Source organism: Parus major, chromosome 3 (genome assembly GCF_001522545.3).
Source record: "Parus major isolate Abel chromosome 3, Parus_major1.1, whole genome shotgun sequence".
NCBI classification, from domain to species: domain Eukaryota; kingdom Metazoa; phylum Chordata; class Aves; order Passeriformes; family Paridae; genus Parus; species Parus major.
The window spans coordinates 28019198-28036966 of NC_031770.1; the positions used below are offsets into that span (position 1 = coordinate 28019198).

General features: G+C 44.7%; 1 protein-coding gene across 4 annotated transcripts in view; it reads right to left on the bottom strand.

Annotated features, from left to right (window-relative positions):
• Positions 1–17506, bottom strand: part of LOC107201248 — a 71789-nt gene extending 54283 nt beyond the window's left edge. The window contains exons 1-4 of one of the 4 annotated variants that reach the window (XM_019006166.2): positions 17276–17505; positions 16904–16963; positions 15277–15388; positions 12672–12840 (exon numbers count right to left, since the gene is read on the bottom strand). In XM_019006166.2, coding sequence (XP_018861711.1) covers positions 12672–12710 — 39 coding nt within the window. In that variant the 5' untranslated portion in view covers positions 12711–12840; positions 15277–15388; positions 16904–16963; positions 17276–17505. Of the gene's footprint in view, positions 1–12671; positions 12841–15276; positions 15389–16903 lie in introns of all 4 variants that reach the window. The other 3 variants (XM_033512556.1, XM_019006159.2, XM_019006165.2) reach the window with 3 other exon arrangements.
• Positions 17507–17769: the final 263 nt, after the last annotated feature.

Genomic DNA, 17769 nt, shown 5'->3' on the forward strand with positions numbered 1-17769 from the left:
TCTTGCAGAGCTGAAATTTTTTACCTGCAACTCCTTGCCACGATACCCCCCCACAGGCAAAGATCAATGGAAGATCAAAAGAAGGATTCTCTCTCTGTGTGGATAACAAGACTTTCCAAAAAACTAAAGATCTACGGAATCAAAGACTAATGCTCTGACTAGTTGGAGATAAATATTCTCTCCCTTGACTCTTCACAGGCTTAACAGTAACCTTTTCCTAAACATTCAAAAACAATTTAATTAAAATTAATTTAATTTCATTAAACACAGCAGTACTGTGTGCAGGCCTTCAGCCTCATTTTTACAGTCCCTGTCCTATATTAGCAACATATTTACTTTTGTCCAGAGCAGTACAGCCCCATTTGCCTCAGAAATTCAGAACTGTGGCACTGCTGTAGCAGAAAATTTAAAAACTCCATGTCAAAGGTCCCACCAGATCATGGCTTCATTCACAGCACATCAACTGCAGAACTTTTTTGACTGAAAGACACCGTTTGGTATCACAATAGTCCAAGTTCTTGCTCAAGCTGGAACAACTAGAAAAGTTGCAAGGACTGTGCCCAACACACTCTTTGCCTTAACATGCAAATTTGAAGATAATAGAATAAAATCTTCACTTCACATAGATGGGTGAATGTTTACAAGCTATAGGACAAAAGAAGCCAAAAAAATTAAAAAAAACCCCAAAACCAAAGGACAGGTGGCCATCCACCCTTCAGTCTTTCTTCAGTAAATGCATCAGAAAGCAGCCTCCTGTTGATGAGATTCTCAGTGTTACACCTGGGTCCTTCAGCTCTGGCACTTGATGTGCTTTTGGTCAGGATAAAGACTCCTTCTGTGTCAGACAGAAACAAAGTTCCCCATGCATTTCATTTTTCATCCATCTCTAGTGAGGAATATAGGTTGGTGTAAAATAACCAGATGGTATTTAAGGAAACTTAAGAGTAAAGCTTACACTTTTGAGGGAATTTTAACATGAAAGACAATCTAGGAGATACAAGAAAATACTAGAGACAGAAAAATATGTCCCTCTCATCACACTGCTGCTTGTCAACTGAGGGATAAACTGCAGTTGAAATTGCCCATGTCCTAAAGGATCATCCTCAAAGTCTAAAGCTCTGAAATACATCAAATGAAAACATACCACTATGTTAAAGTGGAATTCCTCTTGTTTTGGCTTCCAGAAGAGAAATTACCTTGCTATCATACAATCAAAAGCAATGACATTAAAAATCATCTGTGAGCTTACAAAAGATTAAGAAATTTCACTTCTAAGGCAAAACAAAACTCTCCCAACAGGCTTCACTTAAAGGCTGTATTGTTCTAAAAACCTGAAACACCAACAGCATGGTTTGGTGTGGCTGAGGTATATACATGGGCAAGAGATAATACAAAGATACAACTGACCACAGGCAATGCCTTGTTCCCAGCTTGAGTGAAGAATGCACACATTTCACGGCTGGAGGGCATCACTCCCAATCTCCTTCTGGGAGTGAGGGAGGAGGGAAGGAGGGAGTTTACCTCCAGGGAGGTGGTTTCCCTGGCAGAGGCCAATACTGCCTGTGCTGCATGTATAAGGCTGTTTGTGACATAGGCTTATTCACTTCAGGCCAACCAGTCCAGGGAACCTCTGCAACTAAGTCCCTTCCAAGAGCCCTGGAAGGAGACTTTGCTGAGTTGGTCTCACGCCCTGGCTCCTGGCACAAAACCAGAAAGCAATGGATGAGCTCAACAGCGACTACTGGTATCTCTGTGATGGGGAACTGTTTCCACTTCTTCAGACTGGAGGAATGAAACCAGTACTCACTTACCTCCCCCCACCACACTGCCTACAGAGCAGCTGCTAAAGACATGGACAACCTACAGCACAGGGCTCTGCTGCTGGCTCTTCTCCATTTCCATTGCTTGGCTTTCGCAAAAACATTTCACTATATTTTCCTAGTGTTATTTTTCCAGGTCAACAACTAATTCAGTTGCCACGGGACACTGCCTCATCTTGAATGAGGGAGGTGCCATCCTGCCAATTATAAGAAACTCTAAATAAGAGAGAGTAGGAAAACAAGGTAGATGGGACACTGAAAGGCAGTTTTGAGCCATGGAACATTAGAAGGAAGGAAGGAATGAGTCAAACAGACCTTCAAATTAAATGTAACTCCTTTCCCAACATCTCCTTTAATTTTGAGAGCTATTCAGTATTACAGGGAGAATTTATGCTAGTACAACAGGCTGGTTCTCTCCTCAAGAAAAGTCTCCATGTTAAAGTTCAGTTCAATCTTCAAACATCCACATGTGAGATATGACTGCCCAGGCTATATCTGGGGTTTACAGCTAGGGTCCTTCAACAGCTAAACTGCAAGCAAGAACAATCCTGGTTCGGAAAAGCTTTTTTAGAATATTTTTTCCATGCTACTATGTTCCTTTTTAATTTCCTGGTAGATCTGGCCTTCAAACTCTATTCCCCATTTCCTTGCAAATGGCTACAGCTCAATCCCAGGGCTTATAATCATTGAACATGGTCCTGCTTGACAGAGCAGCTGTCAGAGTAAATGAAAGCAGGGATGGGCCAGTGGGACACAGCACACCCTGAAGCCCTTGTTTTCTAAGCCCTACACACGCCAAGGACACCAAAATTCCTGTTGTAGGAATGCCACCTTCTGCATGGGCCTAGAATGTATTAATTATCAGTGGTTTCATAAATGTGAGGGAAGCAGAGAGTCACTACAGGTAGCCAAATCTGCAATGTTTTAACAGTACAGTTACTATTTTTGTTCAGTGCTTCTCATTCTCATACACTGCCAAACATGGTGACTGGCAATTCTCAGGATGCAAGTACTTGCAGTCATTAACCAAAGAACATGGAAATCAAGATTCTGTTCTGAGGAGCAATGACTGAGCTGCATTTCCAGAAGCATGGACTTAAGTTGGGTTACCGAGATCTTGAAAGGAAGGCACAAGGCTTACACAGAACAGTGAGGATATGAGTGGTGCATGGGTGAGAGAAGGCACATGCTTGGTCCTCTTACGTCTTCATTTTAAATCCTCTTCCTCATCCACCTGCAGTTTCACAAATACATACGTGTGTTTTGACCATACTTTCTACAGCTTCTAGAAAGAATTTACACCTATGGACAAATCTGACTAGAACTAAAGCAGAGATACACTACCCTAGTCCTGGGGATCCTCATCTGGAAGTGGAGTAAACCAGTGTAGTCTATGCAGACAAGTACAGTGGGGCTGGCTTCAGCCCAGGAAAAGGGTTGTTGTTTTGACTGGTCAAAACATGGTTCAGGCCAACACAGCTGATTCTCTGCACTCTCTCATCTGCCCCACATCAGTTCTCTTTGCAGCAGTCAGAGTGTGCAAACCTCTTTTTGAAAATCTTCCCTTGCTCTTCCAAGGGCTAAGCTGAGATGATTTTGCAGGAGACAAAGGATAAAACACATGGGGGTTTACAAAATAAAAACCAAACAAAAAACTCCAAGAAACCAAGTAAGTCCCAGTGCTTCACCATTAATCCAGAAAAGTATGTATACACCACCAGTGAGCCTATGGTGCTTCAACACTTGGACTCCACAGGCACCAGAAACCATGTTCCTCAGTCCCAGGGAAGTGAATACAGCTGATTCCTACACTTGAGACTCCTATCCACCCTAGGTCTGTTCTCAGAAACTCTGCGTAAATATTGTTATAAGAGTAAAACCAAGATCATGCTTTTGAATTCCAATGAAAATAGAAATAAGTACTTGCAAACAGATTAGAACAGACTCAGTTCTACCAATGGTATAGGCACCCATATAGAGGCACGCACGCTTCCAATCAGTCATCACACTTCTGTGACAACAAAAGACGCAGAAGGAATGCTATCAATTAAAAAATTAGTCTTTAAAAGGCCTCCTAGACAATAAAAATGCACTCAGGCTCTGTTCCTTACCACCCAAAATACTCCAAATCTGAAAGAACCCCATTAAGTTTATTTATCCTCAAAGCCACTATGAGAACAAAAATATGTCTGGTTAAACATAGCTGCAGTCATGTTTGGAGCTATGGTTTCAATGTTATAAATTTCACTTGTTAAAAATACAGATAAAACAAAGTCACTACAGCCCTCACTCAGCACGTGGATGGGGTCTGGTAACAAAGGTGTTACCAAGGAAATAGAATCTTTAATCCTTCAGTTTCCTTCTTGACTTCCCAGTCCACTGTGTTCCAAAGTAAGACTGCTTCTGCAGCATGGGAGCCAGGGGAATGGTGCTGCTCCATGCTTTCATATGTATCACTCTTTCTGGTAGCAAGAATTCTTTAAAAATTCTCAAACTAACCTTATGTTGTTATCTTAACAGGCTAGTTAAGCTTTATAACTCTTACTACAAGCCACAGAAACCATACACTCCTTCAACTCCACCTCTGCCTGCATGTAAAGCTCACAGGTGTGCCACTTCCCAGTAAGTGTCCCACAAAGCTCCTACACTCAGGTTCTGCTCCATACAGATACCGAGCACAGCCTGGCCTTGGGTGGCAGTCACCTGCATGTGATAGAACCACACAAGAGTTTCTCAACTGGGTAACTCAGCTCTGTTGGTCTACTCACAGCTTTGTTGCTGCAGTAAAGAGAGCTGTGGCTAATACCCAAGCTTCAAGGATTCTTATGGAGGCTGGGGTTCCTCTGTTAGCTTTCTCATCGTATGAGGGGAGACAGCATAGTTCAGATGAGAACTATTAAAGAAAAAGGTGGCAAAGTGTTGGAAAGCAGATATTAGAAAGAAGCAGCAACACAGTTGTGATGCAAAGAGATCCTTTTGCAAAGGAGGTAAAAGGTGACAACTCTCAGCTTGTAGCCCTGGCAATCGCCGGGCTCACTCCCGGTAGGAGCAGTGTTATTCAGTAGTCTTGACACCACAAAGCATAGTAATCCAGAAAGACAAAAAGGATCCTGAAGGATTAAAGATTTTCTTTATGCACTCAAATACAGTGACTTAGCTCCATCTGTAATTTACAGCCCATTTGCTGCTAAACCTCAGCTCCAAACAGATTAAGAACAACACTATTTATCAGAGCCTGAAAACCCTCACGGACATAAGAGGAAGACAGTACAAGGGACACCTATAACTGGAAAGGCACCTCTAATAGCTGATCTTACCAGTCAGGGAGGGAGGATGAGAGCTGGCTGCTCATACCACTGCCAACCATTCCTGCCTTGTCCACTGGGATTTAAATACACCCCTCCCGACTCATACCCCACCCCCACTGGCCTAGCTCAGTTCCTATATTGCTGTGATGGGAAAAGGTTTCTTTGCACAGGCTAGCTTCGAGGGCAGTTTACAGCAACTCATCAGCATTCCACGAGTCCCCTCAACCAGGGAAGCACAGCTGACAGCAGCTGCCATAAGCAACACATCTGGTTCCAGTTTTTCCATTCCCTACTCAAAAGACTCAGAGGGCAATTGCCTTTGCCCTGAGACGCTTCCTTAGATAAGGAGAAGCTGTTGTGTTGGGAGACCTCACTCAACACTCACCTCTACTCAGCCATAAAGAACTACATTAGCCACATTTGCATATACAAGGAGCAATGTCTTAGTCAGGCTGGAAAATACATTTGGAGCACAGGAGATATTTCAGGCTTCTCCTCCCCTCAAAATCTCATATTAACCCCTCTGAGTGCAAGCAGATAAGAGCTGTTTCACCTCTGTGGATTTACACCAAACTTCTTGTGTTTTATCAGAGAGCAAACCAGTAGAATAATCCTTTCAGACCAGGCCTTTGATCCATCTGGTCAGGCACCTTCGAAGTAAGAGTTAGAAACATTTCATAACTTGCAATGCCCCTCCCTGCACTAGATCATTTCCTGGTAAATGTTTTGTGATTCCAAGTGGTTCCTAGTTGGGAAAATCTGACAAATGTGTTGTCAGATCATCCCACACATGAAGGGATGGCCTGGAAATAAGTGCACAAGGAAGAATTAGAATATTTGCTCTCTTCTCCATTATACAACACAGAAGGCACAAAATTAAATCAGTATGAGGTAGGTCCTAAACAAATAACAGGTGGTCATTTGGCAGTGTACAGTTAAAATGTGAAATACTTTGTCACAGAATGTTCTGGATGTAAACACCCTACACAGACTTGATGATATAAAATGAACAGGTTTAGATAGAAGAAACTTATTGGGTTACTAATGCAGGAGGACAGGATACTGGAGGAAATTGTAGGTCTAACATGGAACAGATGCTCCTAAATCTCATTCATGGAAGTAGGACACAGAGCACCATGCCTTTACTTGTAATGTCACAACTTAAGGGGGATGCACAGAGCAAAGTGTGACAGTGTTCTTTCAGTCCAACTCACCCCACCACAGAGTACTACTGAGACAGTGCCCAAGCACCAAATACTAAATTAGCATCCCCACATATCAATTCAGGGGCAAGATGGGAAAACCTGCATTGCACTGCAGCCCTCTGCAAAACACCATTGAGGGGTTTCCCAAAAGTGATTGGCTCTGTCCAAGGCAGAACAAAAAGGGTTCTCTGGAAAACAAAAATCTATACATGGATGATTTTTTAAGCCTCTAAATTATTTCAGTTTATGTTCTTCACACCACATACCTCTGTTCTTTCCTCTTAATTAGCTTTTGGCCATAGAACTTTATTCCCTTGAAATAACCAACTCATAGCAATAAAGAGAAAAATTATTAAAAAAAAAAAACCAAGATGCACACAGAAGAATAGTCTGGCTGCAGACAACTGTCTGGAACAGCCACTTGGCTTTGTGTGTAATAACTGGGTGACAGGGTATGAAAGGATTATTTTATATTTTTCCAGCTTACATCCAGACACACTCTCAGCAAACTGGAGAACCTAGCTGCCTGTCTGGCACTTTTCCTTAAGATGGGAAATTACCCATTCAACCAGAGGAAATTTTATTCTCATCTTATGCCCATATAGAGCTTGGCAGATTGTGTCATGCCAAGAAGTAAGGACATCAGTCAAATAAAAACCAGCACGCATCATGAAAACAATGTGACCCCATTAGGAAGGAGTAAAATGAGACAGATTGCTGAATAAAATAGATGTGAAGGGATAGGATCTTTGTGCTGTCAGCAGCTCAAATTGTGTGATCTCCTTGAAATCCTGGCTCAAAACCAGGTTTGTAGCCCAGACAAATCAGTTAATCAGCTACCAAGCAATAATTTGGTCCCTAGATATATCAGAAACCAAGGCCCACCTATTCTCATTGTGGACATTTATGAATATTGAGGTATTTGGACATCTCCCATCCTTTCGTAAATCTAGATTTAGATAAAGACCATCTACCCTGAAGTTAGGCAACAAACCTCAGCTGAACCTATCCATGAAATGGGAGACATGATTAATAAAAGCCTTTTCTGGAGACCTAAACTCAGGCATTGGTTTCCTTTTCCTCCTTAGAAAGTGTTTCAAGCCCTGAACTCATATAGCCTGATGCTGGAACTAGAATGAGAAAGTGAGTTGTTGTGGGTTAGGCATCCTTCCTTTAGTTCTGGCTCACCTGTGGAATTTTTATCCATTAGTTTCAAGGAAAACCCGATTGCTGGTACTTGGTGGGTACCTGAGAAACACAAAGAGATCGGCTGGGCCCAGGGGGGAAGGGGGGACAGGAAAAAGGGAGGGTAGGGACAGTTTTGCTGGTTTCTTCAGCTTCAGAGGACACTTTTGCTGGGAACTGTTGCTGTGGGGAGAAGGGAATTTGCCATCACCCAGACAGAGCTGCTGCTTCTTCTTCTCCTTCTTCGTTGGTGGGGCTCACATCTCCTGCCCTGCCAGGACATGCCAGTGCCAGCCACTGCTATGGAGCTGCTGATACACCTCATCCATCAGCCCAGGATCTCAGCTCATCCCTGCCATTCCAGCTGAGTGTTCCTCAGAGCCCTGCAGGAGCTTTCTGCCCAAGGGGGTTTGTGAAGCAAAGCCTCTCCTCCATCCTTTCCTGTCTCAGCCAAGAAGGCTGTCACAGGGTCCCTGGTTCTGTTCTGTTGTTGACTCTGTAGTTATTGTTGTTTTTTTGCCTTGTTATACATACTAGTAAAGAACCACCATTCCTATCCCCAGATCTCTGCCTGAGAGCCCTTGATTTCAAAATTATAATAATTCAGAGGGAGGGGGTCTACATTTTCATTCCAAGGGAGGCTCCTGCCCTCCCTAGCAGACACCTGTCTTCTAAAACCTAGACACGAATCCAGGCAAAGCTGGAGAGGCCTTTTCTCAGGTATGTTTGCTGGGTAGAAAGACCAACCAACCCAGTCATGCTCTTTGATGAAGGCAACCCACAACCCACCAGGCTACCATGCCTTAGGGATACCAACGCAGGTTTCACTGCCTCTCCTCACTCACAACACTCATCTGAAGGGTGCATGCCAATGGAGCACAGACATCAATCTGTTCCCAGCACCACAGCTCAGGTCTTGGCAACCTGAAGTTCTCTGCAGCAGGATGAGCCTGGATGATGAGCTGTCTGGAGAAGAGTGACAGGGGCTGAGAGGGCTAGAAATAAAGAAACAAGGGGATGGTCCACACCAGCTGCTTTGTAAAGCACAGAATCTTCTTTTGGCTTTTAGCCCCTGCCACCCTTAGATGACATTCTGCTGTGCTAACACAGAATAACTAGAAAGAACACGGATTTGGATTACTGCACATGCAGTCATGTGACAGCTTTGGTACAAATTTACCAAGCAAAATACTTTGTTACATGCAAATCCAACGGGAAGTTTCCATAAGCAACCGTGGTATTTCACCCTCCATGAAGCCATCCATGATGGACCAGATAACTAATCATGTGAGTTCTTCACAAGGGTACTCTGTTGGGGCATTCCCATTCTGCTAGAGCTTCTCAGTAGGACAACAGCAGAAGTTCAGCTAGCTGAGCACTTGGTGTGCTACAGTGACTACAAATGAGATTTTAAAAAAAAAAAAAACCTCCCACAAAAAAAAAATACTTATCACGTAATATCTGCTCTCCCTGATCAGCCAGCTCCTGAGAGGCCCCAGCCTAAAGATGCCTGTCCTACAAGAACTGATCAATTCAGTGTAACATATAGACTGAGGTACATATGGACACCAGGTCTTTGTGCAAATAGACCAGCTTATGGCAGAGAGGAGATTATAAAGGCACAAAGAGCAAGAACACAGCAAGAGAAGGAAGAAATGCCTAGAGACACCCTGAGCTGTCCACCCCCAAGGAGTAACCATGCTGATCCAGAAGAAACTTTCTTTGAACTGTGCTTCACCTGCTTGCTGCATCCCCACAGTTTGGGTAGCCCTGTGCCCACACTGGCATGGAGACAGCTCTGCATAGGCCACACTGGGCCATACATTCTTTACATCGACTTTCAGGCCTGGGTCACAGCAGAGTTAACAGCACAGGTAATGCTTCCTGAGCACACAAGGATCACAACTAACTAGCTTTTCTCTAAATCCTTGCCTGGGTGTTCACACTGAGTACTTGTGAATGGTTCTGATGCCTTTTCACAAACACCTTGGCTGGCTGACTGCTGGTCACCGGTGGCAGGAGAACAAACAGGCACTGCCCACGGCCACGTACAGCAGCTCCTGCGGCAGAGCACGGCCAAGCACACACACATCCCTGTGATGTCGGTTGCTAGGAAGTGCTGGATCACCCGGCAACCTGAATCCCACTCAATAGGAGAACAGGAGCTACAGATAAAGGCACGGGGGTGGGAGGGGTTGGCACTGCCTACAATGTGTGTGGGAGTGTTACTTCCCACTGAAAAGGGAATAGAGCCCTTGGCTCCCGTTCTGAGGAATCCCAACACTGCTGTGACCCCGGGCATGCTCCAGGAACAGCCAGGGAAGCTGGCCAGGCTGACACATTACAGCAGAGTGGTGCCCTGCCCACCCACCACTCCACAGAACTCTCCTTAACAGATGCAAGCTTTGCTTTTTACTATAAAAAGCGGTGAACCCACTTTTTTGTGAAAGCCATATAATTAAAATAAATAATAACCTCGTTCTGCTTTCTATTATCACCTCAACTATGAGCTCTTTTCATGCCCAAAAAGACATTTAGCATCCCAAATAGTGCAACAAATTTTCAACTTGTAGGAGAATGCAGGACAGCAGGAAATATAGAACGGCACTATCCAGCAAAGAAAAATAATCAGTTATCACTGAAATCCCAAAGTTAAATACATAGCTTCATAATATTGATTTTTTTAATACTGACTTTTCAGAATTCAGTTTTTCATTCAGATAAAAACCAATAATTGGGAAATACAAGGAAAAGTAAGGAGATTTCTTTGTGCCTTTGGGAGGTGGACTTTTTTATAAGCTAGTCCATCATTTCCTATCAGTCATAAAGGCCAGCTGAGACAATGTCTTAACAAACTAACCCAATGCCAATGAATGCCCCATGATGCTGTATTTGCAGTATCTGTAAATTTTCTGAAGTACCACTCTTAGGAATTAAGTCATTACAGGAGATTATCAGTGCTAAATGTCTGCACAGAAAAGATGACAACCCTTAAAGATTCAGACCTTCAAGCCAAGTAGAAAGAATCGCAAGCCTATTATTTTACAGTGTCTCAAGCAGAAATCTCAAAAACCTGAGGCTTAAAGTGGCTGGGATTGCCTGTTCTATTCTTTGCCTTAGCTAAGTATCTATCACAGCATTTCTAACCCACTAACATACATATTTTCAGTCCAAATTATCACAAGCCTAACTTAAGGCATATTCATAGATACTCCGTAAGTCACAACTGTAATTACACACTTGGATTGATGTGTTTTTGTCTTTCCTGAGATTACAAACCAGAAGCATCTAACGTAACCAGCTGATGTAACAGGAAGAAAAGCAAAGTTTCAATGTAAAACAGAGTCCTGCAGCTCTAGAGGAATGAACCTGTTTGGTGGCATCTGCTGAAAAAGCTACAAAGGAGAGAAAACCTACCTACACTGCATCAGACAAAGCTAAATCTTCCCTGTGTCAAGCTGAAGACCTGTGACACATGGCAAACAATCAGCCCAAAGAAATCAGTCTGTCCTCATTCATAGTAAGCCTGAGCACTTATGCAGATCTTTCAAAGCATACTAACTGTGCATCATCAATAATAATGGTACTCCACTTGTTTTTTTTGGTCTAAGGAGAAAAAAAAATAACACTCCCTGCTCTACAGAGTAACAAGCTACTACAGGGACATGACTGCAGGAGTCACTGCCTGCAAGCTTGACGTTCACTTTGCACGGACAGCTGAATCCCCTTCATACAGGCAGGATGAATATGATTCCCAGTTGCCTGTCAGGGCTGGCCAGCCAGACCAGAGTCTCATAGCAGATTCCAGATACAGATGCCTGTAGAAAATAACTCAGATGACCTTCCGGCCCCTAGTGTTGTGTATGCACACATATACACTGCAAGGGTACATGAAGAGAACTGACACTAGTGGCTTTGTTAGCACCTAGCACACAATTCCCTTTCAGCAAGTATAAGGCTAAAGTTTTATAGAAGAGAAACACAGTTCTCTGTGGCCAGAACAGTCACATATGATCTTGTATCACTGATCAACATTAAAGAACTGACAAACATGTCTGTATTATCTCTGCCCAAGACAAAGTACATAAGTAATTTAACAACTTTTGTGGATTAGAACATCAGTTAGTTGTATCACCTCCAAAGTTGTTTGTGTCAACAGCAAAGTTAGAATGAAATCGCCATCTTTAAAGTACTCAGTTTTCTTTAGCTGCATGTTCCAGCCAGTTAATTTTTTAACACAACACAATCCAACTGTTTCATTCGGATAACACCTAGGGCCACTAATTAAGGGCTTAGTTTGACTGGCAGTGTACAGACTTGTTCTAGCCAGATGCTCCCTGCCTGAAGGAGTTTGCTTGCAAGCAAAGCTCAGGAAACAGACACCCACACTTCAGCCACTAGATAAATAGCAAGGCCCCAAGACTTAAAGAGAAACTTGGAAGAAACACATTTGTGTGAGAAACCCCTACCCCAAACAATGGGGATGAATAAGACATATGATTTGCAGAAAGACGATGAAGCTGGTTAGAGAACACTTTTAAGGGCTCAATATCAGTACACCATCACAAACCCACATGCAAGCCCAAGACATGCATTTTAAAAGCTCCTTGATCAGCCTGACTTAATAGTTCAGAAAGTGCTTCTCAGGGCTAAAAGTCTAAAACTGTGAAAGAAAAGAATAAAAAAAACTACACTAGACTGTAATACTGGAAAACTAACATAAAAAATAAAATTAGGCCTTGCCTTACAGGCCCCTCTCACTTTCCTGGTTTGAAGCATTTCACTACAATATATAGTTGAATACACTTCCCTGATCTCACTTTTTTCTCCTGTGTCATCTGCTCTGGAACAGACCCAGCTGCCAGTTGTTACCAAAGATGACCCCTAACCTGTAAAGTCAGATCCACTTCTGGCCAGAAGCAGCCAAAAAGGTTTCTGAATCTGTAGCAAATATTCCTAAATAGAAAAAAATCCTAATCTCTAGTAAATAACACCAGGCCATTGAAGCAAGAGGTAGACCAAAGACTGAGGCACTAGGCAATGCCCTCTCCTTTCTTGAATTTTGCCACATAAGCTGAAGGTTGAAGAGCTGAAGCTCTTAAGCTAACAGGCTGTGCTATCAACTACAAAAGCTCAGGAATGAACATACTGACCCTGCTACAGGGGCACAAGTATCCAATGGAAAGACACATAGGAAACTTGACATCCTCAAGTTCACAGGCTCTGATAAGATGCTTCCACAGATGTTGAGAAAGCTGGCAAATACCACAGCTAGGCCATTCATGATCATCTTTGAAAGGCTGTGGCAATCAGGAGAGGTGCCTGACAATGGAAAAAAGCAAATGTTATCCCAGTCCTCAAAAAAGGCAACAATTAGGAATCAGAACTACCAGCCAATCTTCCTCACCTCAATACCTAGAAATGTGATAGAACGCCTCATTCTGGAAGCCATGTCTATCCACATGGATGACAAGGAGTAGTCAGCATGAATTTACCAATTGCATGCCTGACAAACCAAATTACCTTCTTCAATGAAACAACTACCTGGCTGGATAAAGGGAGAGTGTAGACATTGTCTGTGCTGACTTCAGCAAGACTTTCAACACTGTCTTTCATAACATCCTCATAGGCAAACTCAGGAAGTGCGGACTGGATGAGTGGACAGTGGGGTGGACTGAGAATTGGCTGTTGTTCATAATCAGTGGCACACAGTCTGGCTGAAGGCCTGTCATTAGTGTATCCCCCAAGGTTCAATACTGGGCCCAATATTGTTTAACTCATTTGTCAATGACTTGAATGAAGGGGCAGATGCCTCCTCAGCAAGTTCACTGATAACACAAATCTGGGAGGAGTGGTTGATACCCCAGAGGACTCTGCAGCCCCTGAGAAGGACAGGCTGGAGAGATGGGCAGAGATGAACCTTCTGAGATTCAACAGAGGTAAATGCTTCCTGCACCTGGGGAAGAATAACCCCATGGACCTGGCACAGGCTCAGGTGCTGGAAAGGAGCTATGTGGAGAAGGACCTGGGGTTCCTGGTGGACAACAAGCCATCCATGAGCCAGCAGTGTGCCCTGTGGCCAAGGAGGCCAATGGTATCCTGGGGTGCATTAGGAAGAGCATTTTGCCAACAGGTTGAAGGAGGTGATCCTGCCCCTCTATTCAGCCCTGGTGAAATACACTTGGAGTGCTGTGTTCTGGGCTCCTCAGTACCAGAGAGACATGGAGCTCCTGAGTGGGTCCAGTGGAGGGTAACAAAGATGATTAAGGGACTGGAACATCTCTCTTACCAGGAAAGACTGAGGGAACTGGGCCTGGTCAGTCTCAAAAAGAGGCAACTGAGAGGGAATCTCATCAATGTATATAAATACTTAAAGAGGGGGTGTCAAGAACATGGAGCCAGGCTCCTCTCAGTGGTGCTGAGCAATAGGACAAGGGGCAACAGGCAGGAACAGATGCACAGGAAGTTCCACCTGAACAAAAGGAAGAGCTCCTTTACTTTGTGTGTGACCAAGCCCAGAGAGGTTGTGGAGTCTCCCTCACTGGAGATAGTCAAGAACTGTCTGGACACAATCCCATACCATGTGCTCTAGTATGACCCTGCTTGAGCAGGGAGCCTGGAACAGATGATACACTGTGATCCCTTCCAATCTTATCCATTCTGGGATTCTGTGAAGCAAGGCCAGCTGTCTTCCAAAGCAAGCCATTCAAATTTGAACCCTAACTATCACACTTGACAGCCCAGCCACCCTTATCAGAAACTGCCGTCTGAACAGACTAACCCAACAGTGAAGTGCTGAAGAGTCAGTCCCTCCCTTCCCACCATGGTAACTTCTGGTGAAAGGGAAATAAAGGGACACTTTCTGAGACATACCAGCACATCTCTTGAGTCAAAGTCCTCTGAGCGGCCCTAGTTGTCAACTGCCTAAAGACCAGCTTTAGAATGTAAAAACAGAAGTCCATTATATCAACACCCAAAGCATGAATATTTTGTGGTTTCTCTTACAGAAGGCCATGGCATCCTCTCAGCTTCTCCACCTGGGGAAAGACTAGGAGGACCTATCACAGCCACACTAAACCAATTTGGAACACATCATACAAAATTAAAACCTTTACAGTGGGCATAAATTTCATTCTGAGAAGATTCTCAAAGCTTGGATGCCAATCCAAGGTTGGTCAAATCTTCCACACTTGTGAAAATGTGTTGACAATTCACTCAAGGACAGTCTCTTTGGACTTTGGCTAATTTCAGTAAACTAGAAGGACAACAGCAGCTTGCTTTTCCTTGAGTTTGGGAACTTCCCAAAAAGGTCATAAAGTGCTAAAGTGAGTGGGCAATGAAGGAGAAGAGCAGCTAAGCACTCTGTTAGTAAAGCTCAGAAAGCACTTGGTCTGCATGGTGAATGTAGACCAACTCTTACTCTATCCAACCTTGATGCTCATTCTTCACTTACAGGGCTACAGACCTCTACAGACCTGATTCTGTGCTCTCACCTAACTTTTCACTAAGTTTCAATGACAGCACACAGGATCTTTTAAATAATGCATATACCATACAAGCCAGAATACATACAGACCTGCATAGACACAGACAAGGCCAATAAGGCCAAAGTCTGGTCAATTCCTGGCAGCCCCACATCATGAGGGCAGTAGAGCAAAATGGTACAGGACGTGGTCTTGACACAGAGTCCATGCACAGCACAGCCACCAGAAGCTTCCACACTGCTCCCCCCCTGTGACACCTACCCAGGGTCCATACCTGAAAGGAGCATTGGTCCAACACCTAAGACAGAGAACTGCACACTCCATTAAGCAATTAGTATGCTGCTGCAAGTCTCAACCAAGGGCAGCTGCACATGGTCCCCAAAGGCCTACAAAACAGATTTAAACCCAGAGGTCACAAGTCTGGCTTTCTGCCCATACACATGTGTACCAGTCATTGTAGCACTCCCCACTGCAGGCTTCAAAGACAGCCCTGATGGGCTACACATTAACCTTGCAAGCAAGGCATAGTGCAAGCTTAACTTTCTCCACTAAACCTGCAAAAATGCAGACCACCTGACTGGAACACAAAACCTTGGCACTAACATGAACAAAATGGCTGCAGATGCCCACTCAATGCACATTTTCCTGCACATTTCCAAGCATCCTGAAGGCCTCTGAGAGCTCCTTCCAAAGATTCTCACAGTTTCACAACCTGAAGCCCCAAGAGACAAACAATAAAGCTAAAGGAGATTGCAACCATAAGGCCCAGAAACATTGTTAAAATAAACCCTCACTGCCTCTGCAGATACTATGCACTGAATCAATCCACTACAACCTAAAGCAGTGCCCTTATTTTACTTCCAAAAATAAAATCTAACCCTGCCTCCCCTGAGAGCCACAGAATGTACAATCCCCAATGGATGTACAGCAAACTTTGTTAGAAACAGTACTGATGTTTCATCAAAGCTGCCAGTCAGCTTGTCCAGAGTGACTGCGCAGAAGTGCAGCCACACGGCAATGAGCCTCTGTGTAACACATACAAAAGAATCCACTGGAGTCTGATACACAGATCCCCAGCCCCCAACTCAGGCAACGAGGGCTGCTACTTTTCCCAGATCCCTTCTTTAATTTGGGGCGATGTGCCACACTTCCCACAGTACTGGTGCCAATCCAGAGTAACTGCTGATTTCAGGGGGTATCCCTTGGTTCAAAACGATTTTGCCAAATCAGGACTGGGTATCTTTTTTCTCCTTCATCATGGCTCCATTTTTATCCCGTGCTACATGGCTCAAAAATTCCTCTTTATATTTGGCAGGAAGTGCTTAGACAGTTCTTATCCTGAATCTGTGGTCCTCAGTTTTATTTTAAATATTAAAAAAGGATGTAAGAAGAATCTGGAAAGGCATGGGTCAATGCAATGATCCAGCCTGCAAACTTCAGCTCAGATTCTGGCCTTCAGGACCACACAAGAGAGAAATGCAAATAATGAACTGAAAGACATTTCAGGTAAATCATGTTTGTACAGTACCTAGCATAAGTGTGATTCTGGCCTGGAAAAGGCTGGGAGGCTACAGATTGCACATGTACAAAGGTATCTAGGCAAATGCCTACACAGTTAAATATGAATCCCATCAAAAGGAAAACATTCTAAATAACAGACAGATACACCTGTCTTCATACACCTTTCTGTATCATCTGAATTGTGCAGGATAATTCTGAGTGCAACAGAACGGGACTTTAAGTAACAGAAATACAGCCTAGGCCAGTTCCTCCTGAGCACACTGGCTGAGAGGAAAATGACCCAGCATAATAAACACTGCAAGTTTCCAGCTTCTCAAGGCCCTCTTAGTAGCTGCCTGAAGGGGATAAAAAACAACCGAGACAAAGTCGGCTTTTCTTACCTTTAGCTGGAAAGACTGAATTTCGTTCAAACTCTGGCTCCTGAGCTTTTTGGTGAGGATCTTCAACATGGTACAAATCCGAGGAATCAAGAAAGGGTTAAGCATGCACACGCACGCATCCGCATCTGCCGCGCCGCTGCCCCTACGTTCGGCGGAGCTGCGCGGAGCTCGCATCCAGCACCCCAGGTACACGGCGGCAGGGCACGGCTCCCAGATGTGTCCCCTTCCCTCCGCCACCGTACCCTGTCCTACAGCCCTTCCCGCTGGGAGGCAAAGGGAATCCCTCTCCAAAGCCTACAGAAAAAACTGATCACCAAACTTCCTCTGCCTTCCACCCCCTCCCCAGTTACGCTTCAGAAAGGAGGGAGGTACCAGCTGGCAGCGTGCTACAGGGGACAGGAGACACTCGTCGCAGAGTGCTCACTGCGAGACGGCAGAGCATCCTGGGCGAGGTGCCGGGCTCCGCTCATGGCAGCGTTCCCGCCCAGCCAGCCCCAGGTGGGCATCGGGCATCGCGCCCCGCTGCCGCTGCTGCTGCCGCCGCCGCCACCCCAGGGCTCCTCCGGCACCGCCGCCACGGGAAACTTGTAACAAGCGGCGCGGCAGCCGCGCAGCACGTTGGCCCGACGTGGAGGGACGGGGCGGGACGGGGCGGGGACTCCGCTTAAAGGGTCACCGGCCCTTCCCAGCCGCCGGCGTTCCTTGAGTCCCCGACCTGGGCGGACTCTGCTCGGGATGTAGCGGAGTGGTAGCTGCCTCTGCGCTACCCCATCCTGACTCGCAATCCAGGGATCCCAAAACGGGATGCCGTGATCTGTCTGTCCTGTTCTCCGATTCAGAGCACAGATCCATAGGGAGGGCTCGTG